The sequence below is a fragment of the Semicossyphus pulcher genome, unplaced genomic scaffold (assembly GCF_022749685.1).
Source record: "Semicossyphus pulcher isolate SPU_LCO1_2020_fin unplaced genomic scaffold, fSemPul1.0.p SCAF_18, whole genome shotgun sequence".
Taxonomy (NCBI): Eukaryota; Metazoa; Chordata; class Actinopteri; order Labriformes; family Labridae; genus Semicossyphus; species Semicossyphus pulcher.
In genome coordinates, this window is record NW_027211691.1 from 11,694,501 (window position 1) to 11,714,021 (window position 19,521).

The 19,521-nt window shown below is 41.0% G+C and overlaps 1 protein-coding gene across 2 annotated transcripts in view; it reads left to right on the top strand.

The window, feature by feature from the left end:
• Positions 1-19,521, top strand: part of tpk1 (thiamin pyrophosphokinase 1) — a 93,341-nt gene that overhangs the window by 19,251 nt on the left and 54,569 nt on the right. For both annotated transcript variants that reach the window (XM_069667749.1, XM_069667750.1), the window contains exon 4: positions 6,601-6,670. In XM_069667749.1, the coding sequence (XP_069523850.1) occupies positions 6,601-6,670 (70 nt within the window). The remainder of the gene's footprint in view (positions 1-6,600; positions 6,671-19,521) is intronic.

Genomic DNA, 19,521 nt, shown 5'->3' on the forward strand with positions numbered 1-19,521 from the left:
TAATCCTCCCCACTAACCTCATCAATACTGGCCTGAATACACCCCGCTTCTATGTGTGTGTATGCGCTTCTGCACGAGCATGGACATGCATCTTTTCTGCATGAAGCTCCACAGTGAAATAGATGATAAAAAAGCAGTGAAATGACGAGGAGTGTGGAAGTGCATTATCTCCTGCCCACCGTATGTATCTATCACACAGCAGAGTGAGTGACAAGAGGAGTGGGTTGTGGAGCCTGCAGGGAGGGATTATCAGGCTAGTTAACTTACAAGGTCATCTCCTCTGACTGCCTCTGCTGTCCCCCGCTCGGCTCTCATCGCATCACCATCAGGACTCCTAAGGTATCTATTCGCTCTGTATGTCTTCCGTTTAGCTTCTTTTGAGGGAAAGAGGAGATAGCGTACTTCAAACAGCCGGCAATGTATTGTTTTCAGTGGGAGAGTGGCGGTAATTGTGTCTTCAGCGGCCCGTGGATGGAGTGCAGATGGAGAGATAATCTCTCTCAAGTTCAGAACCCACTTTTCCTTTAACTGTGAGGAAGACAAATTGAATGTTGAGAGATCTAGAAAGACAGACACTCCCACAGGCATTACATAAAAGTTTCTCCCAGAATGAAAAACAACTTTTTCATAAGCTCCGCTTGTTTTATGTGAATCTCAGAACCGTGTCAAGAACAGCAACCTTAAAACAACAGAGAAAAGTGCACTTGACTTTTTGAAACGCAGACACGAGTACAAGCGGAACTACAAAACATTGTTGCACGTTGCACAAGGACATCAACATGAACACACAAAACAAAGTGCTTTACTGCGACAACTTAACTTTCAGGGACATATAAATCAACTACTAAGCAAATAAAGGAAAAAATTAAAAGATTTTAAGATGTTGTGGTTACACAAAAAAAACAGGTCTTGAAATTTGCCAAAAAAGCAGTGAAGGAGAAGACGTGCTGTGTTAGCAGTGTTATAATAAAGCCTCAGATATAACATACAAGGCCTTTGCTGTGTGTTGTGTAGCCCTAGTTCCCATTTTCCAATGCTAGTTTATTTTGTAAATCAGACATGAATTCTTCTGATGTTAGTTGAGGCCCTTTATTTCAGGCGAGGCTAGATGATGCGCCGTTAAACGCTGCAGGGAACACGAACAAAAGCCCCGACACATGCGCGACAGTCCTGAAAATTTCCAGACATTGTCCGGGTGGGCTGCAAGTGTGAACTTCTACGACATGACAGCTCCCTAAAAGTGAAGCCAAAATGTCTCTATCGCCCCCTGCTGACTGGCTGCAGTATAGGTCATAAAGCCCGCCTCCTCCATGTTAACAGATGGGACATTAGTCAAACTATAAAATCAAAATACACAGTTTCTGTCATTATATTAGTTATTATCGTGCTGATTTACATCCAAGTGTTAATTTTTCTGACGAAATTAGTTAGTTTAATTAGTTATGTGATGCTGTCAAAAGGATGATTGACAGCTCTGTGGACAAATACGGCTCCTGCAGCTGATCAGTTCCGGATTAGCAGAGTAGAGGAGGAACGGTGAGACTAACAATCACTACAGTCATTGAAGTTTCTGTGAACGTCTGCTTCAGACCAACAAAGGAAGCTGTTCTGCTATTAAATATGCAGACCTGCGAGATCTTTGCTGTTTTTTCCCGGTAATTTAAGTGTGTGTTTTGGTTAGCAGAAGTGGCTATGGCGGCTCAACCCGCTGATCTCACCTGCGCAACTCTGATTCCAAATTACTTCAGCGTCGCAAGATGGCAGCGCCTATCACAGGAGCTATTTTGGCTTCAATGAAAGCAGAGAGAGCAGATGGAGACGCGTCGTCCATCTATATATACAGACATTGGTCTGAACGCAAACGGCTGAGTTTCTCACCTGCCAGTCACCTGGTAAAATGTGAAGTCGGGGTGAGCTGGTGAGAGAACACGGCAGGAGATAGTCAGGAACATTAACCGCAAGTGAGTGGGCGACGTTTATATCATGGGACACAACACAACACATAACAGGATGAATAAAAACATCCGAGGCTGAGGAAGAAGGATCGTTTATAAGACATTTACAGTTGCAAAGGTGTCTGCAAATGAGAGGGATGAAGAGATACGGGAGCTTCTGGCTGTGAGGGCTGACGCCAAAATTGTTCCAACTGGTGATCCCCCCCCCCCCCCCCCTCTTGTGGGTCATGTGTGAAAGAAATGTCAGGGGCAGACTGTGTTGAAATTTTCTGGAAGTATTTGAGAGTGCATATGTCAAAGGGGCTATAAAGACACAGAATAGTACTGAATAAATGAGCAGAAATTATGTTAAAAGACGCTTTTAGAGTGAAATAAATAAATAGTAATTCACTGATATTTATGAGAGCTGCTTTCATACTAAAGGGATCTTTTGCTCATCAAAATACTGACAGAAAAAGCAGTCTATTACATATTTCCTTGTCATATATTTATAGCTCTGTGATATGGTCAGAATATGCATATAATGGTAAATGATTGAAATATAACTTGATGGTTTTGAAAGATGTTTTGGTGTTGGAAGCGTACTGGAGAGCCACACTTTGTAGAATCACATCAAATCTCACAAATTCACTAAAGCTGCGTGCGCGTGCGTGTGTGTGTTTGTTTTAATGGCATGCAAACAGAGTTGAGTAAATGATTGACAGACTGAAGTAAATGTTCTAGAACCCTAAGTCTGAAAGTGCGTGTGTGTTTGTGTGTGAAGCTATCCGCCAATACTGACTGATAGCTTTCCAGTCTGTCATCAGCAGCCCTGAAGATCAGCCTCTCTGTTTCTCCAGAAGTTGTCTTTTGCAAAGTTTCTCAGCCTTTGCACTCTGTCAGAGATAATGAGCCATTTACATTCCAATCATTTCTTGACGTGAAACATCAACATCGGCATGTGGTGGGGGTTATGAATAAAAGCACAACCTTGAGTGTAAGCATCTTCTTTACATCGATGCAAATTCATCTGCATTCTCTAACTTTTTAAGGACGAGGATTCTCTGCAGGAATAATCATTATTTCTGAGTGAGTCTACTGAAGTGTATGTCTGAGTGTTTAGGCTTCCAATTAGGTATGCATTGTCGTATGCTTTTTCAGGGTAATTGTAACAACAATCTGTTCAGAGCTGTGTGATGTATAGTGGTAATAGCTATAGAGATGGAAGCAAGGTAAAGTTAAACTCTGAACCTGCATTTGTTGTCGCAGTAAGCCCCGGAGAAGAGGAATGAGTTACCTTTTAATATTTTTATTCATGCCTGTGATGTGCTCAAATCAGTTAACAAAGATTTCTGAAGTGCGAGGTAGAACCAACGCTTTGTCAGCTTTGTCTTTCTGATTATAAAACCCCTTAAAATACAAGGTGAAACACTCTGATGAGGATCATTTTTTTTAGCTTGTTTGTGTACATGAAGGACCAGAACACTCAAGGGTAGGCAATTCAATATATTCACACCATTTTCCTCTCAAGCTAGCTAGCTAACATTACTTTTAGCTAGCTAACAACAGTGAGCCTTACAAGGATAAGGGCGTGAGCAGCTGGTGACGCAAACAGGAAATTCTGCATAGACCAGACCGCCTCATTTCACTTGGGCTTTAACGGACTACACAGGCTACGAATGAGTCATCCGCTGTAGACTGCCTCCTTTGAAGGACGCAGACCCCCAATTGAGACGCAGCTATTGTGCGTAACACTATCAAACTGTTATGTTAGCTCGGAAGTGGTTGTTAGTTGTTGTTTGACGTTAGCTTGTGGGTTAACAAATACGTTGTTTTAAGTTGAATTATGGTTTGATTTCCCTCCGAATGTTCACCATCCATTGTCTTTTCAGTTGCTGGTCAACCAGGAAGCACTGAAATTATTGCAATTTGAAAGATACCTTTAAAGGGGGGGTATGATGCTAATTTCAAGCTTCATATTTCACTCTGTGATACCTGTGGAGTAGCGTAGCATAATTTACAGTTACCTTCTGATTGGCCAGCTCTCTGAAGCTGCAAATTGAAGCGTGTAGAAAAAACAGTGTGAAACCTGGCGTTCGCAGCAGCCTGCCGATTGAGCTGAGAAGCCTGGGGATTACTCCAACATACTTTTACCTACAGATTTGAAACTTCACCCACGTTTAGTCTGGACAACATTGTAACATTATATATATGTTTTTAAATTTGAAACAGCATAATACCCCCTCTTTAAACATATGATTTGCAAACGTTGAACACTGCAGTGTGACATTCGAACAGCGTCTGAGCTTCCCACCTTGAGTGTGACATCAGAGGAATGGCTGCAGATATTGTGAAAGTCACTGAAAAGGATCATTTCAAACTATTCCACTGGTAGGCAGAAACATAGCAGTTAAACAACAAAGGCAGAGAAGAGGAACACTGTTAGCTAGCATACCTTGATGCAAACTATAATGGTTTTATCTGATTAATATAAATTGGCTTTGCAAATGTGTAACACAAAAGCTGTCATTTTTCCCACCCACTAAATTTTCCGTGCGACTGAGGGAGATGTCAATCGAACAACCTGAACACGCCCACACAGACCTGAGAAGAGGCGTAATCAGCCAACAAATTGCGGTTTAAACATATTTGGTTGGCCTCAAGTTCAGATACACATTGTTTTTGGCAATAAAAACTGAATGTAAACATAACTTTTGTTGGTATAGAAGCAACCTATAGTGGATACTTTGACAGGATCTGCGTTCCCTAGAAAGAGGGCCAAAAAACATATATTGAGGGCTGTAGGAAAGCTTGGACAGCTCTCACAGCAACATTTCCCCCTCCATGTGGAAGATTGTGAAATATACAGAAGAAAAACCTGTACAGGTTCCAAGTAATCTAGCGAGAAGGTGTGCTGGCTTGCAGGTTTTATATTGGCAATAGCAGAGAGTTATTTGATGTGTTGGAGCAAAAGTTGAACCAGGTTCAAATTCTTTTGCTGGGATGACCCTGTGTTCTGTAGAGAGCAGGAGGCTCATTGAAATAAATTAAGTGCTATGTTGCTGTATCAGCACTTGAGTTTTTTGATCTGATGATTGTGGTTTTTGAAATACATGATGCTGTCAGGTCCTGGTGTTCTGAAGGCAGCAGGGTCTTAACCAGGAAGAGCAAAGTGTACTCTATAAAGGGAAACTCATTTGACGGTGAAATTTCATTCTGACTTGTTATACACTGTGACAGATTGCGTTTCTGGTCTTGTATCCCTGCAAATATAACCAGTGCACATGTTATTGGTGATGTTCCCTCGCTCCGTATCTTGTTGTATTACTTTTTGCCACCACATATATGACTTTCACAGGCATGTGTACTCTCAGTGATAGGTTCGGGGAATGGACACAGTTGGATCAAGAAAACAGACGATGAGACAGAAAACCAAGCACACCTCGCATGCCCGTCTCTTTGGTGCAGGCTTCTGTTAGTTTTAAACAAGTAGGGAACTACAGCTGCTTCTTTGAAGTTTTTTCCCCCCGTGTGTATCACAACACCCCCAAACAGAAAGGGGCTCTTAAAAAACAGGCAATTTGAATAGAATGGAGGCCACGACACAGCATACATTTGCAAATAGTTTGCATCTTATTTCGCGCAGCTTGAACATCATTTTAAAAGCAAATAACCAAAGCAAAGTGCTCTTTCACTGACTGTTCCTGTTACTACCACTTAATGTTTCAATTTTCTTGACCATAATAAGATTAGGAAGATTTTGTGAAGAAAGTATCTTTATTTAAAAAAAAGATTGTGGTTGCTCATTTTGGTGTCAGACCTTGGGCTGTGTTTAAATAGCACTTTCTTTTTTTTAAATCTATGCTTGGGCACTTACTCAGACAGACAGATGCATAAAGCAGTTTAACCTTACTTTTCTTATATGGCACTTATCTAAACAATTTTAAACAAACAGGTGTCTTGTAAAATAGCTGGCTGCACGATATTGGGAAAAAAAACTGACATTGCGATAACTTTTTGATCTGCAAGATTTAATGTGATTTCACATATTTGCCTCACTATCGCACGTCCTGCTATGTGATTATTGCACATGTGCACATCGCAATTGCGATATATCGTGCAGCCCTAGTAGGTATACTCCAAAAAAAAGAAAGAAAACCGCCCCAAAGGATTTATCGGAAGATGTCTCATGTGTGATATGGCACAACACCTCAGAAAAGGCCTGAAAATAATTTCTTTGAATGAGAACAGAACTTAAAAATGGCATTTAACTTGATTCATCACATAACAAAGAAGTATTATACAAGTATTTGCCATTCTTGTTAGTATTCCACTCTAGCAGAACTAGACATAAGTGGTGCTTCATGTCTCCGGTGAGGCTTTCTGAATGTGATGCATTTTTTGGGATGGATGGATGTATATATAATGTAAGTGGAGTGTGTTGGATAATCACCCGTTAGATGACACTAATGTGATGCGAATAGATGGCAACATATACGTACATTGAGTCAATAATCGACACACTGATCCCAAGCTGAATTCTGCAACGGTGTAATGAAACCTAACATTGTTTGTTCCCTGTGCCAGTTACTTAGTTCAATCATTTAAAACTGCTTAATCAACTTGCTACACAGGCTAACGTATCCGTATGTCTGTCTTTCTGCAGCCCTCCTGAGGGCATGCGCTGACGGAGCTGCCAATCACCTTTACGGCATGACTGCTGGAGCCAGAGACAGGTGAGCCTGTTCACATTTGCATGAATTAATTCTTTTGTTTTTCTCTGCATTTGCATGTGGTTAGAAAAAGATGATAAAATTCACAAGTGCATGCTGTTCATTGTGTTTTTTGAGCAACAGAAAACGTTGTATTGTACATTCAGCAACCCTCTTTTTGGATGCAGGTGTGAGACTGTGTGTGTGCTCCAGGTGAGCAAATGCATTCAGTTTATGTATTAGCCTCGTGTGCGTTTCTGACAGAGTACTGTATGTGTGCTTTATGCAACAAAATTGTATGTGTGTGTGTGTGTGTGGCTAATGGAGGACCGCTGTCAGGACAGAGATGGATCTGGGGTCCGCTGTGTCCCTGAAGTGTTCAGGCTTTCACATTAACACCCAGAGTGTGAACATGAGTGTGTATTATGTCAGTGTGAGGCTGTGGATGTGATGTCACGTGTGTCTTTATGTCAGTCAGCGTGCATGTTGCAACCACTTCTGTCGTCAGAACAGCCATTATAAGTTGGGGATATCTGAGGTCTGCAGAGGGATGTCATTTAGGCCCATTCACACTTTTTGCAGGGTAAACTTATTCCAGATTATTCCATATTGAAACGAAAGACAAAAAGACAAGGCAAAAAAGGCTTACTGTATAAAAATCCAGGGAAATATCCAATCCAAAAGAGTCCACAGAGAAAACACGAGGTACCCTGCAAAATAGTTGACACAGCTTCTCACAAAGATATAAACAATGAACTGGCACAGAGACATGGGACGACGATATACACCAGGGAGGTGATGCTAATCAGACACAGGTGAGACAATCAAGGGGCAGGTGAAAAACACTTAGGGCAGGGCACATAATCAAATAAGCGGGAAAACACACAAAGGCAGGAAGTAGAACATCACAAGGGTAGTAGATTACAAAATAAAACGAGAAATAGTATGAACAACGAAATACAACTGAAGTACATCACTAGACATGACTAACTCATGACACAGGTGTTCAGGGTGTGAAATGGGCGTACAAATAAAAGTAGCCCGCTAGTTATAGTAGAAAAAAATACAGGGATTGCGCCGGCTAAACCAGTGCAGATGACACAAAAAGACTCATTCTCGAAGCACACGCAGAGGGTTGAATCCACCCCAAAGTGCTCTGGCGCTGTTTGAGTGTATTTAAATAAGCCGCGCAGTTAGAGTGAAAATGTTAACACCTGTTGAGTCTGGACGTTACAATAAAGTGTTAAAAGAGCTGCCCCCTCTTCTCCCTGCTCATCATTGATCTGTGGATGGAGTTGAGATCCGTCCGCGTGCGCTCAACTAATGCCAGAGTGGAAGTGCAGACAGCTTCAAACCACTATCAGACACAAAACAAGACCAAACTGCACGGATCTGCAAAACTTTATGGACGTGTATGGCTTGAATATCATTAGCGTAATTTGCTTTGTTGTTGCCTTGAGACAGAGCAGATAGCGGGTGCAATTGATGGCGCAATTTATGGTGCAATCAGAGGCTGCAATTCAGTCTTAGTGAATTCCCCCCCTAGATTTTAAAGCAGCCTGAAGCCTCAGCCTTTGAAGCCTACGGGACTACTTTAAAGTATGTTTATGTCATTTTTATGACAGAAGGAGAAGCAAGGTCCCCTTTAAGGTAGAATACTTGCACAATGTTGCTTCAACCAAACACAACAATTTTAAATTGCTTAGTTTTTCTTTAGACGAGAATGAAGCTGCACAGTAACGTTTACAACTTTTTGTTGGAGGTGAGAAAGTGCACAAGGTCCTCACTAGTACAGTAAAACCAGCTATATGTTTTTTCGTATGTCTGCAAGGATGTACACGCATTTTTGTCATTGTATTTCCAAAACAAAACCAGTCATGTATCTCTGTCCCGTGGTGTGAGTCCGAGCATGTTAGGCCTGCCGGCAGAGGCATCGATCACAATTCTGTCTGTTTGTGTGACACAGCAGATTCATCTTGTGACCCCCCGGCCTGAGCTCTGTCAGCAGCCTGCGCAGCGAATGTGACAGCCAGGCCTCCCTGTAAGTCCTGTCGCACAAAGTTATACGTTACACGGGGAAGGGGAGGAGAGAGAAAAACAAGGTAATGCTTATGGGTGGGGATGTGTAAATCAATCACCAGCAAGTTAAGATGTATTTAACCTAAAATTACCATAACTAATGGACTACAGAGACGGAGAGGATGGGAGGAAGGGAGAGGAGGATGCGATTAATCAATCAAAGCCAAGTTTTATAAGTTCACACAAAACAGCAGCTCTGTGTGTAGAGGAAGGTATGAGAGAGATGCAGAAGAAGAAGAAAGGAATAGATCAACAATAACTACAAAGAGATGATTGATAACTACAATTTTGGAACCAAGATAAAGATGGTAATTGATACCTGTGTTTTGGTTCCTGTTCTTCTTCCTATGTGTGGGTGTACAGTAAATCTTACGGGTAACACTTTCTTCATAAATAATCACCATGTGAAACAGTCACTGGGACATTTCTCCGCTCAAAAAAAAAAAAAAAAGCGTAAGTTGAACACAGATCAGAGCGCACTGAGAGGTCCCCACATTAAAACTTTAGCTCACACGTCAACAGACTCATGAAAGGATCACCCTCCCTCCAGAAACTCCAGAAAGTTCTGCTGACAAATTGTGCTGGCTCTCTGCGGGGGAGCACGTCGAACTTTGAGATTCAGTTTTAAAAAGAGAAGGCAGCAAAAATTCTATACTGTCTGTGCACACTTCGACCACAGCATTTCATTTTACACACTATAAGGAGCTCTCAGAGACAATAGGGTGATTCCAGGTCCCCACTCCGTTCAGGAAGTAAACACAAGTCAGCTACATCTTCACACTGTAATTGGGGAGTAACTTTAATGAGGCTAACTTTAATGGCTATTTTTCCGCCGATACCTTATTTACAGAACTGTTCAATAATAAGGCTGGGAAACTGCTTTACTGTTAGCTAACATTAGCTAACATTTCTCAAGCTACAGAGCCCTCTTCACAAATTTTAGCAACCTCACCTCATAAAACAATATCTGAAATGTCAACAGGTTAATAATCATGCGCACAAAACAACACGAAATGCTAATTTCATGAGATAAGCGTAACGTCACGTTACCTCCTTGGCTGAACTCCCCGTGGACTGCTTTCGTGTCCACGCTGCTTCAACAACAAGTTACGCTCAGGAGCATATTTCCGCAGCTTGACAGAAAACACTGTTTTATGCTGATAAATAACAGTTATTTCCTGTTATTTGTACATTAACTGTTACAGTACATGCTATTAATGATAGCAAACTCCTCTGAGAGAGCAATGGCCTCAATAAGTTGAGTTACATGTGTGAGTGTTTGTTCTTTATATCTGCCCGTGACAGTTTATTTTCACCAGAAAAATAATGAGAATAAAAGAGTCTCCGGTCAGCCGCTACAGACTCCGGCACTGACACAAGAACAGAGTAGGCGGACGGCCTCCTACAGCTGAAAGAAAGGTGCCACGTAATTTTCTCTCAAAACAAGCGTAATGATAGTCATTAGGGGATGAAGAGAGGAGGGAGCACGTCATACTAAAGGCTCTCTGCCTCGCATGATGAGCCCACTGACAGGGATTTAAATGTTTGGGATGATAGAAGTCAATCAGCTCCATTTTATATTTCACATACAATCCAAATATATCCCTTTAAAGGTCTTTTCCCTCTCATTTATGTCACACCATCTATTGATTTTTTATTTTTTATCAGTTTTTCCTTTGTTGGAAAGGCTGTTGACCCTGTTTTCTAGTATTGTGTTCTTTGATGACATACATGGCTGACATGTATTCACAGAGAAATCTGGGTCAGCTCTTTGTCCTTATTCTGGTATTGAATCTCAATGCAACTACTTACATGAACATCCCATAATTACACCTGCATAAGCGTGGTTGTCTTTCCCTCTTATCTCAATACCGAGACTCAGTATTACTTTGTTAGCACCAAGCAAGAAGCAGTATTCATCAGACATGCATTCATTTATACAAAAATATTGCACAGTTAAAGCTCCTGTGAGGAGTTTTTCGATGGTTATGAAACAGACTGAAATTAATTCTGATTACTCTATATGAGCTACAAAAGCAAACCAGACCACCAGCAGCAAGACTGATTATTTCTATACAGCTATCTTTAATGCCTGAAACCGCTGGTGGGGCGTAGGTGTCAGACGAAGTGATTAACCACCCGCTGCCTTTGTTTACATTTTCCAGGGCAGACATTTAAAGTGAGTGATACAAATGACTGTTAAAGAAAGCAGGATGAGATTTGTTGTTAAAAATCCCCACTTAAGCATGTAGAGGACATACAGGAAATGTACAGGAGATAAGAGGTACAGCTTCGTCCACAGGGGGCGCCAAAATCAACACAAACTGAATGCTCCTCACAGGAGCTTGAATTACAGACCTGCAGTTTGAGGGTGGTAGACTGTCAGAATCAATCAATCATTCACAATGGGTTACAATGGTATTGAGTGCATTACAAAAGCAATTAAAAGACAGACAACAAAGTGCTATAAGAACCAGGTTGATAAAACACCAAGAAAATCATTAAACTGGGATTTTGAGGCCAAGATAACTAGAAGGAAGAATTAAATACAGGTGTGTAAGAAAAAGTCTAAAATTTACTAAGATAATTAAATAAGTTAATTAAAATTGAAATAAATAATATACACTTGTGTAAAACAGTTACAAATAGATGTTGGGAGGTTTAAACATTGATTCTAAAATTTTATAGACTACTAGAAGTCAGGCGAACTATAATAAAAAGCAGTCTTTCCACTTTTTGACCTAACTCAGAATCAGCTTTATTGGCCAAGTATGTCCACGTACAAGGCATTTGACTCCAGTTCAACTATGTACACATTTATTTTAGAAATTAATCTAATATGTAGAAGCCTACATTCAACATGAAATATTAAACTAGTATCAACAAACCTGCGAAAGACAAGAACATGTAACAGTAACTGCTTTGAAGAACATTAGAAAGTTAATGAAATTAGTTGTTTATATGGCTTTTCAGGATTTTTACTTGACCTGCGCTTAATCTGCCACGCAAGAGTAGAACGTTTTGTACGCTTTAATGTAGACATTAATGATATGTGATAAGTTTCACCGCACTATTAAACAGTTTCATACTACAGGGCAGCTGTGGCTCAGTGGTAGAGTCGGTGCTCTCTCACTCAGAAGGTTGGGGGGTTCAATCCCTGACTGGGGTTGGCACTTAGACCTCTGAGTGTGTGGCGTGACATGTAATGTAAAAGTGCTTTGAGTGGTCGGAAGACTAGAAAAGCGCTATATAAGTGCAATCCATTTACTATGCAGGATTATGTGCACCTTCCCGCACATACTGTACAGCTCCTTGTACATATTTTATTTTTGACGTTTTCATTATTTATTAAAGATCCTTGAATGCTGCTGGTTGTCTGTTGTTCTAAATTTATGTTAATTGTTTTGCACCAAGACTGATAAATAACCTGATTCTGATTATCAGGTGCTAATTCATCACAGTTCAAGGAATTCACACAGCTCCTCAAACTCACAAAACCAACACACTGATATTGAAAACATCGTAAGCGCATCTTTCATGACATGGAATAATAAATGAGTTATTATTATTACATACCAAACTTGAGCTCAATTTTCTTTCACGGTGGCTCAGGCTCTTCCGGCAAAGCTGAGACCCCCTGGCTTTCTCGGTAAATCTAACCCTGTATCAACCCCGTCTCTAAATGGAAATTCCATTTTGTCTAATTTGTGGATGTAATCAAATCCTCAGACAGGATTAGAAGTCAAGAGATAGATGAACAGGGAGGGGACGCGGCTGACTGTGGGGGGGAGATAATTGTACACAAGCAGAGTTTGCAGCTGTGTGCGCGCGTGTGTGTGTGTGTGCTGGAAGATGCAGACGTTTGAATGTGTCAGTGTTTGACTAAGCGTGTATATATGAGAAGAAGATTTTCGGGGGTTGTGTCAGCATTGTGTGTGCTTTCCGGTTTGGAGAAGATAATGCCGTCAGCCTCAGCAAATGAAGTTGTCAAGAGCGAGACTACTTATTTTAGAAGACTCGGTGGCAAAGAGATATCTCTGACAGTCTCTCTTTCTGTTTGTCATTTGGTGTTTTCTCATTTACATCTCGAACATTTTATATTTTTATACTCGCCAGACAGGCCAACATTAATGTGTGAGGATTATAGTATTTAAGTTATGCCAGTATCTGTTGGAGCTGTGGTCAGGATCCTAATGAAAGTTGACTTTATTTGTAGATTTCTAAAGCTGCTATGTTGACATTTCTTTAAAATATTTTTAACGAGGCCATAAATTGGTTTAAAAGGTTAGAAATGGTCTTAATGCTGCGGCATCGTGAATTGCGTGTCCTCAAAACAAGGTCACAGACCAGCATTAAAGAGGATTACACTGATCATGGACCAGCTGATGACTGCTAAGTAATTATTTTGCCTGCTTATTGCTTTCAGTGCCATAAGAAATAAACTTTCCTTAAACTGATAATCTCGAAGCTCTCAGTTTCATTCTATTTGGCCGCACCATGTGGCGATAAAAGGCAATTCCGGGCGCATACGTCTCAGATAAGCAGACGTCCACAGTTGGTTCCCCTTGTAACTCTTGATTTTCCTCGCTGACGGTCGCTTTGCCTTCATCTGAGCATCGACTCAGTTTCTTTCTGTTTAGATTTTCACTTATTTTTGTATCTGTAGTCATCGATCTTTTCTTTGTTTGTTCAGCCATAGTAGGTTACTGTTTACTCGCAACACTTGCAGAGACTGGAAAAGCAGCTGCTTAGCTCCGCCTACTCTCTCTGGCAGGCCAACCACTACTGGGTGATGGAAAAGTCGCCACAGACACCCAGTCCGTAATACTATATTAATTATATTAATAAAAGTTATTTAGTTTATTTAAAGTTTTTTATATTAATAAATAACTATATACTCCAAATGTAAAGGCTTTCATCAGTGGGCCATAGGCTCTATCACCATTGTGTTACGTCATTCGGTGGTTGATAGTGACTTACAGACATTCATTTAAATGAAAATCCTCGAGATTATTAATGTTAAAGTCAACAAGAATAGGGGTGGGAATCGCAGGATAACTCAACCATGAGGAGTGACATGGTGAGTAAAAATCGTAGGGAAATCTGTTTAGAGCGCCGAATATTTTTGAAATGAAAATATCCATGCTTGGCGTATAGATATTAGGGGTGGGAATTAAAAGTGTAACTCACGATACGATGCGCGATACGTGGCCCACGACAACGATAATATCATGATACAGCGATTCTGCAATAATTGATATATTGCAAGACAATCATACAATGATACACCATGATATCTGATTAACAGAAGAATAAAAAATGCAGAATTAATGTGTTTCAAGTATGCAATTTGGTGTCAGTTTCACAGATTTTGACACAAATTGAGACAAACAATGATGCAGTGACTGAAATTGGCAGGGATATCTGTTTTTTAATTAAATACCGATATTTGGCGCCAGCGATATAATTGTATCACACCAGTCGGGACGACGATATATTGCGATATTTTTTCCCAGCCCAAACAAAAATCAAAGCAACTTCCTCAGTTACTTTACTGAGGACGTTGTACATGGCTAAATGTTTGATTTCTTTCTTGCAACATTTCGCGGTAGGTGGGTCTAATGTTTAACATGTAATGTTCTGTTAGCAGTAATCAATTATAACTCAACACACAGCATGTCTTAACATACAGCTCATGGCCAGACTAGCTTTTCTTTGTTTCAACCTCAATATTCTCTCACTACACTTTCCATGCTGTCCAACTAGAGTTCGTCTATGATAGATTAATTGAAAATTCCCCTCTGTGTTATTGCTCTGTGTGGATATCTGACATGCTGAGTTGAGTTGATGAGCACGGGGAGCTGGGCCTAAAACTTCAATCTTAGGGCTTTATTTTTAACATGTGTCGTGCTGTCCTCGGTTTTCTTCCGTTTCTTTTGTATTAATTTAAAAATTGAAATTGCAATTATCTCTCTCTGGAACACTTAATAGTCCGAAGAGTGATTCTGAGGGTGAATAAAGCAAGTGTATGTGTTTGGAGATGAGGAGCGTGTTGAATTAAGACTATGTCTGATTATGATTAGACACCCCACAGGCATCCAGCTGATTAACGCTTGGGATAAGACTCTATTAGATCACAAATTTTCAACCAGCCATGGGCTAAAAAGTGTTTTATAAGTGTTTTAATAAGTCACATGTACATCAGTCTGAACGCTGGCTATCACATCGAAGGTTTGAGGAATCTTTGTTAATATAGGAGATTAATGTTGCATGTTGCCCTCCAATTGGAAGGTGGGCTGTTCGATGCCCAGCTCCTCCAGTCTACATGCTGAAGTATCCTTGGGCAAGAGCTGATTACGGTGTGTCAATAGCTGGGTGACATGCACACTTTTTTGTCATTCTGATTGAACATTTTGGGTCAACTGTTTAAATGGGGTGTGATCCATTACGATCTGGTGTTTACATGCGCCGACACATTTAATCAGAACAGCTGTTTATATCAGCTCACGATGGAGATCTATCGTCTGTTAATCGCAGAAGTTGCCGTTTAAGTAACAGCGTGACACCAACATATCAGCCGTCGGTCGCCAACGTATCAGCCGTATCTAGCCGTCCAATAATATTAAAGTCTCTTAATGTTTTAATTAAAAATATGATCTCCGTTGTTGTCCAGTTTAGCTTGGATGCCGCCATCTTGTGACGCGTACATCGCCACGCATGACGGAGATGCGCAGAAGAACTCATTCAGGACGTGATCGGGTCAACTTGTTTACATGGTACAATTTTTCATTTGGTCTGGTTATGAAAAGATTTAAACCAACCCTCTACAACTAATTTACATTTATATTGGGCCTATTTTTATTTTTTGAAAGATAATTTTTTTGGCTTTTTCCTTTATTAGAGAGGACAGCTGAAGAGTGACAGGAAATGTGGGGAGTAGAGAGAGGGGCATGACATGCACCGAATGATCAGCAGACCGGGAGTCGAACCTGTAGCCTCTGTAGGGACGCCTGCTCTACCAAGCTAAACCAGCGCCCCGGTTTGGGCCTTTTTTATTCTGATCGAGGTGTTTATGTGGAGCATTTTTATTTGGTTTGGTATTAAATCAATTATGATAAGAATATAAAGCTCCATGTAAACCCAGCTAATGTTTGTGAATCGTTAGCCGATATGCTGCCTTTCAGAATGTGTGTAAGTGTAAATGTAGCGTAAAGCGCCTTGATTGGTCAGAAGACTACAAGGGCGCTATATAAGTGCAGTCCATTTACCAGTCCATTCACTGATGGAAGTAGTTCCAACAGTGAATGGACTGGTTATTCAGCTGATTGATATGATTGAAGTCTATACATCTATGCAGTGGTCGGTGGAAGATAACATGGTAATCCCATTTAAAAGAAACCAACAATGACACCAGCAAAGGCATGATGATGATGTGGCCTTCAGTGCCTCCTCAGACACATGTCTACCGTCCATTCAAACCATGTCCCCATTAGGTTTCGCAGCACTGTGCTACAGGTGCAATTTTCTTCTGAGAGGACAGTTATTATTTGTGTGACTACACAAGGTTATCGTCAGACAAATGACTCATCGTGTTGTTTTTCTGATGAGGACAGTCTCCTACAAAAGCACACAACCAATCACTGTTCTGCTGCGCCTGCAAACACAAAAGCAGATGTTAGAGTGATATCTAAAATCAGCCGTCAAATCCATCCAGTGCCGCCCAGAGTTCTTAAAGTTCGAGTTACAGTAAGTTAGAGTTAGTCGTAGAGCTCTGCTGTGGTTTGTTTATGTATTTAGGTCGTTAATGATGCCATTCAAAATAATCCCCTCCCCCCTCCACTGGCTCTCCTCCACTGATTTGGAGACGGGAGGCATGAGAGGAGTAATCAGAGCCGCGTCTCCACAAGTGATGAGAAGACGAGAAAAGGGAGAAGAGTGTTTGTCGTGCTGTGAATCAGGCGAGGATGGAAGATACGAGCGAGGATATAAACAACACAACATTTTTCTCTTAATTAAGTGGACATATGGACGGATCACGTCAGAGTTAGTTAGATGGAAACAAAGACAGAAATAGACTTGAAGTAAGGAGAAGAATAGAGGTAGAAACTTTTGCTTGACAAAGCTGTTAGATTGAAGGAAGTCGTCTTAGTTGCAGAGAAAAGTAAGTAATGCAGAGCGGAAATGAGACCAGATTGGACGAGCGTCTGAAGGACAACACGGTATTTGAAGGAGAGGTGTAGGCCGGCGGGGAGAGGAGGAAAAAAAAGCAGGCCAAAAAAAAAGGGACGCACAAGCTGGCTGATAGACAAACACACACACACACACACACACAGGCAAAGGTCACACAGCCATCCCCCGCCACCCGACACTCAGACAAACTGGCGGTAAAATGCTCTATTTCCCATCCAAATTAAAGTGTCAGTTAATATTAATGTGGAAGTGAAGACTGTCACACACACAACACAACGACAAACACACACACACACAAATACGGAATTTAGAATCCCGCCTGGTCAATTACCATCAGCCGATGGAGTCATGCACACAGGTCACAATGGGATGTGTGTGTGCGCACACTTTGCATGTATCTGTGTGTGTGTGTGTGTGTGTGTGTGTGTGTGTGTGTGTGTGAAGCTCTGATCAGACCCAGTGTCACGTCTCATCCCATCTGTCACATGAAGGTTAGTTTTGAGAGGAGTGTATGTGCTTGTGTGTATGTACTTATTTTCAGGCTTTTGTGCATATTGTGTGTGTGTGTGTGTGTGTCTTAGAGTGCAGGTGAATGTGTTTGTGTGTCCAAGGAAACTTTTTACCTGGGTAATATTTTCTGTCTGGCTCAGGTAGAGTTCTGTTTGATTGTCTTTATTCATGCGTTTGAAGCAGGTGTGTGTGTGTGTGTGTGTGTGTGTGTGTGGGACACAATTGCTGTTCTGTTTGTCTTACCGTATCTTGTTGGTGTAAATGGGAACGCCGAGGAGGGGGGAGAGGGAGGGAATAATCCTTCTGTATCTCTTTCTTCAACCGACCGGAACATCGCTCTCGCCTCTTGCTGGGAACGCACACACACACACACTTACACAAACAAACACACCAACCCAACCAACCATGAAATCGTAATGTCAGACCTGTTAATGCCTCTAGATAGCGGCAACCGCATCCCTGCGTGGTCCTGCTCCAAGCACATAAACACACACACACATCAATGGAATAAACAGAGAGCTATCTGTCTCCCTCCGACAGGAATGTTCTACTCAGTCGTGGCTGGGAGATTTTTTGGCTGTTTTCACTGATATCTGCAATAGACCTTGTTAATTCCTCCACCATGGGAATGCAAGTTGCTTCAAAACACAGTTCTGTTTGGATGAATGAAACACGCAGGGAAATTTATATTCAGAACGCAAAGCCTGCTTGTACAAATATTCCCAAACCTCCTGCCCAGTTCAGTTTTTAGTTGTAATCCTCTTAATTGCATGTTTTAACATGTTTTCTTCTGCCAAGTTTGTGTAGTCAACAACAATGATTCTGTATTTCGACATTGTGGGATTATTGTGCCTGCTTTCTGAGAGGAAATCCTGACTCAGATGAGTCATAAACCACGGGAGGTGTGCGAGGGGGCTGTGTGGAAAATAAATTCTGCCAATAAATTCCATTTTGATTTTCTATTTTCTCAAGTTCATAGTCGGTTATATAAATAATTTGCACTTACTGTGTTTGCAAATTACAGAGCTTTTAAACCCAGCAGTCCGGTTTCATTTGCATAATCCATCATAAGTGTTCCTAAAAACATGCACACTGCCACTTTTCATCATTATTGCATGCTATTATCTCAAGGATCATAATTTTTTGCTTTTATGTAAAAAAAAACATTACATAAACATTATTTTGTTATTATATGATCATTTTATTTTCAGGTTTATCCATTTAAAGTGATAATCTCGAAGATTTTAATTTATATAAATGTCTGTTTATGTATCGCTGAATAAGGGAACACAATGGTGATTGAGCCTATGGCCCACTGATGAAAGCCCAGTTAGTGATGCGTTTTCCATCACCCAGCAGTGGTTGGTCTGTCAGTGATCATAGGCGGAGCTAACGCAACGTAAAGCGGCTGTTTTTCCGGTCTCGGCAAGTGTTGCGAGTAAACTGTAATTTATTATGGCTGAACAAACAAAGAAAAGATGGATGACTACAGATACTTCAAAAATAAGTGGAAAAAAACAAAGACAAAGAAACAAATTGGATGCTCAGATGAAGGCAAACAGTCTAAAAATGAGTTACAACCAGAGCCAACCGTAGACGTCACACATGCAAAACTGTCTGGATATCTGGGAAGTGTGCTCCCGCAGTTACCGTTTATCGCCACAGGTGACGCCAAAGACAACGGAACTAAGATCGTCGAGATTACAACTTTAATATAGCTCATATTTGCATTTATAAACAAAGTTAAACTGCTCTATTTTTAGGTCTGTGATGCACAGTCAATACACAAGTGTTTTCTCCCCATACACATCCACGCCAATGACTGTATATAAAGATGGACAACTACTCTCATTGTACAAAAGTGAAGCCAAATACCCCCGGATGCGGGCGCTGCCATCTTGCGCATTTGGAGCCAGAGTTTGCCCAGTAGAGATTGGCTGGTGGAGCCGTCGTATTGATGTCCCGCCCCTTCCAGCTGACCAAAACACAAATTTAAGGTACCAAAAATAGTGCCCTCATATCGGCACAGTCAGCTGCTGAAGCTTCTTGTGTTGGTCTGAAGGAGATATTCAATATGGAAACTTGACTGTAGTTCC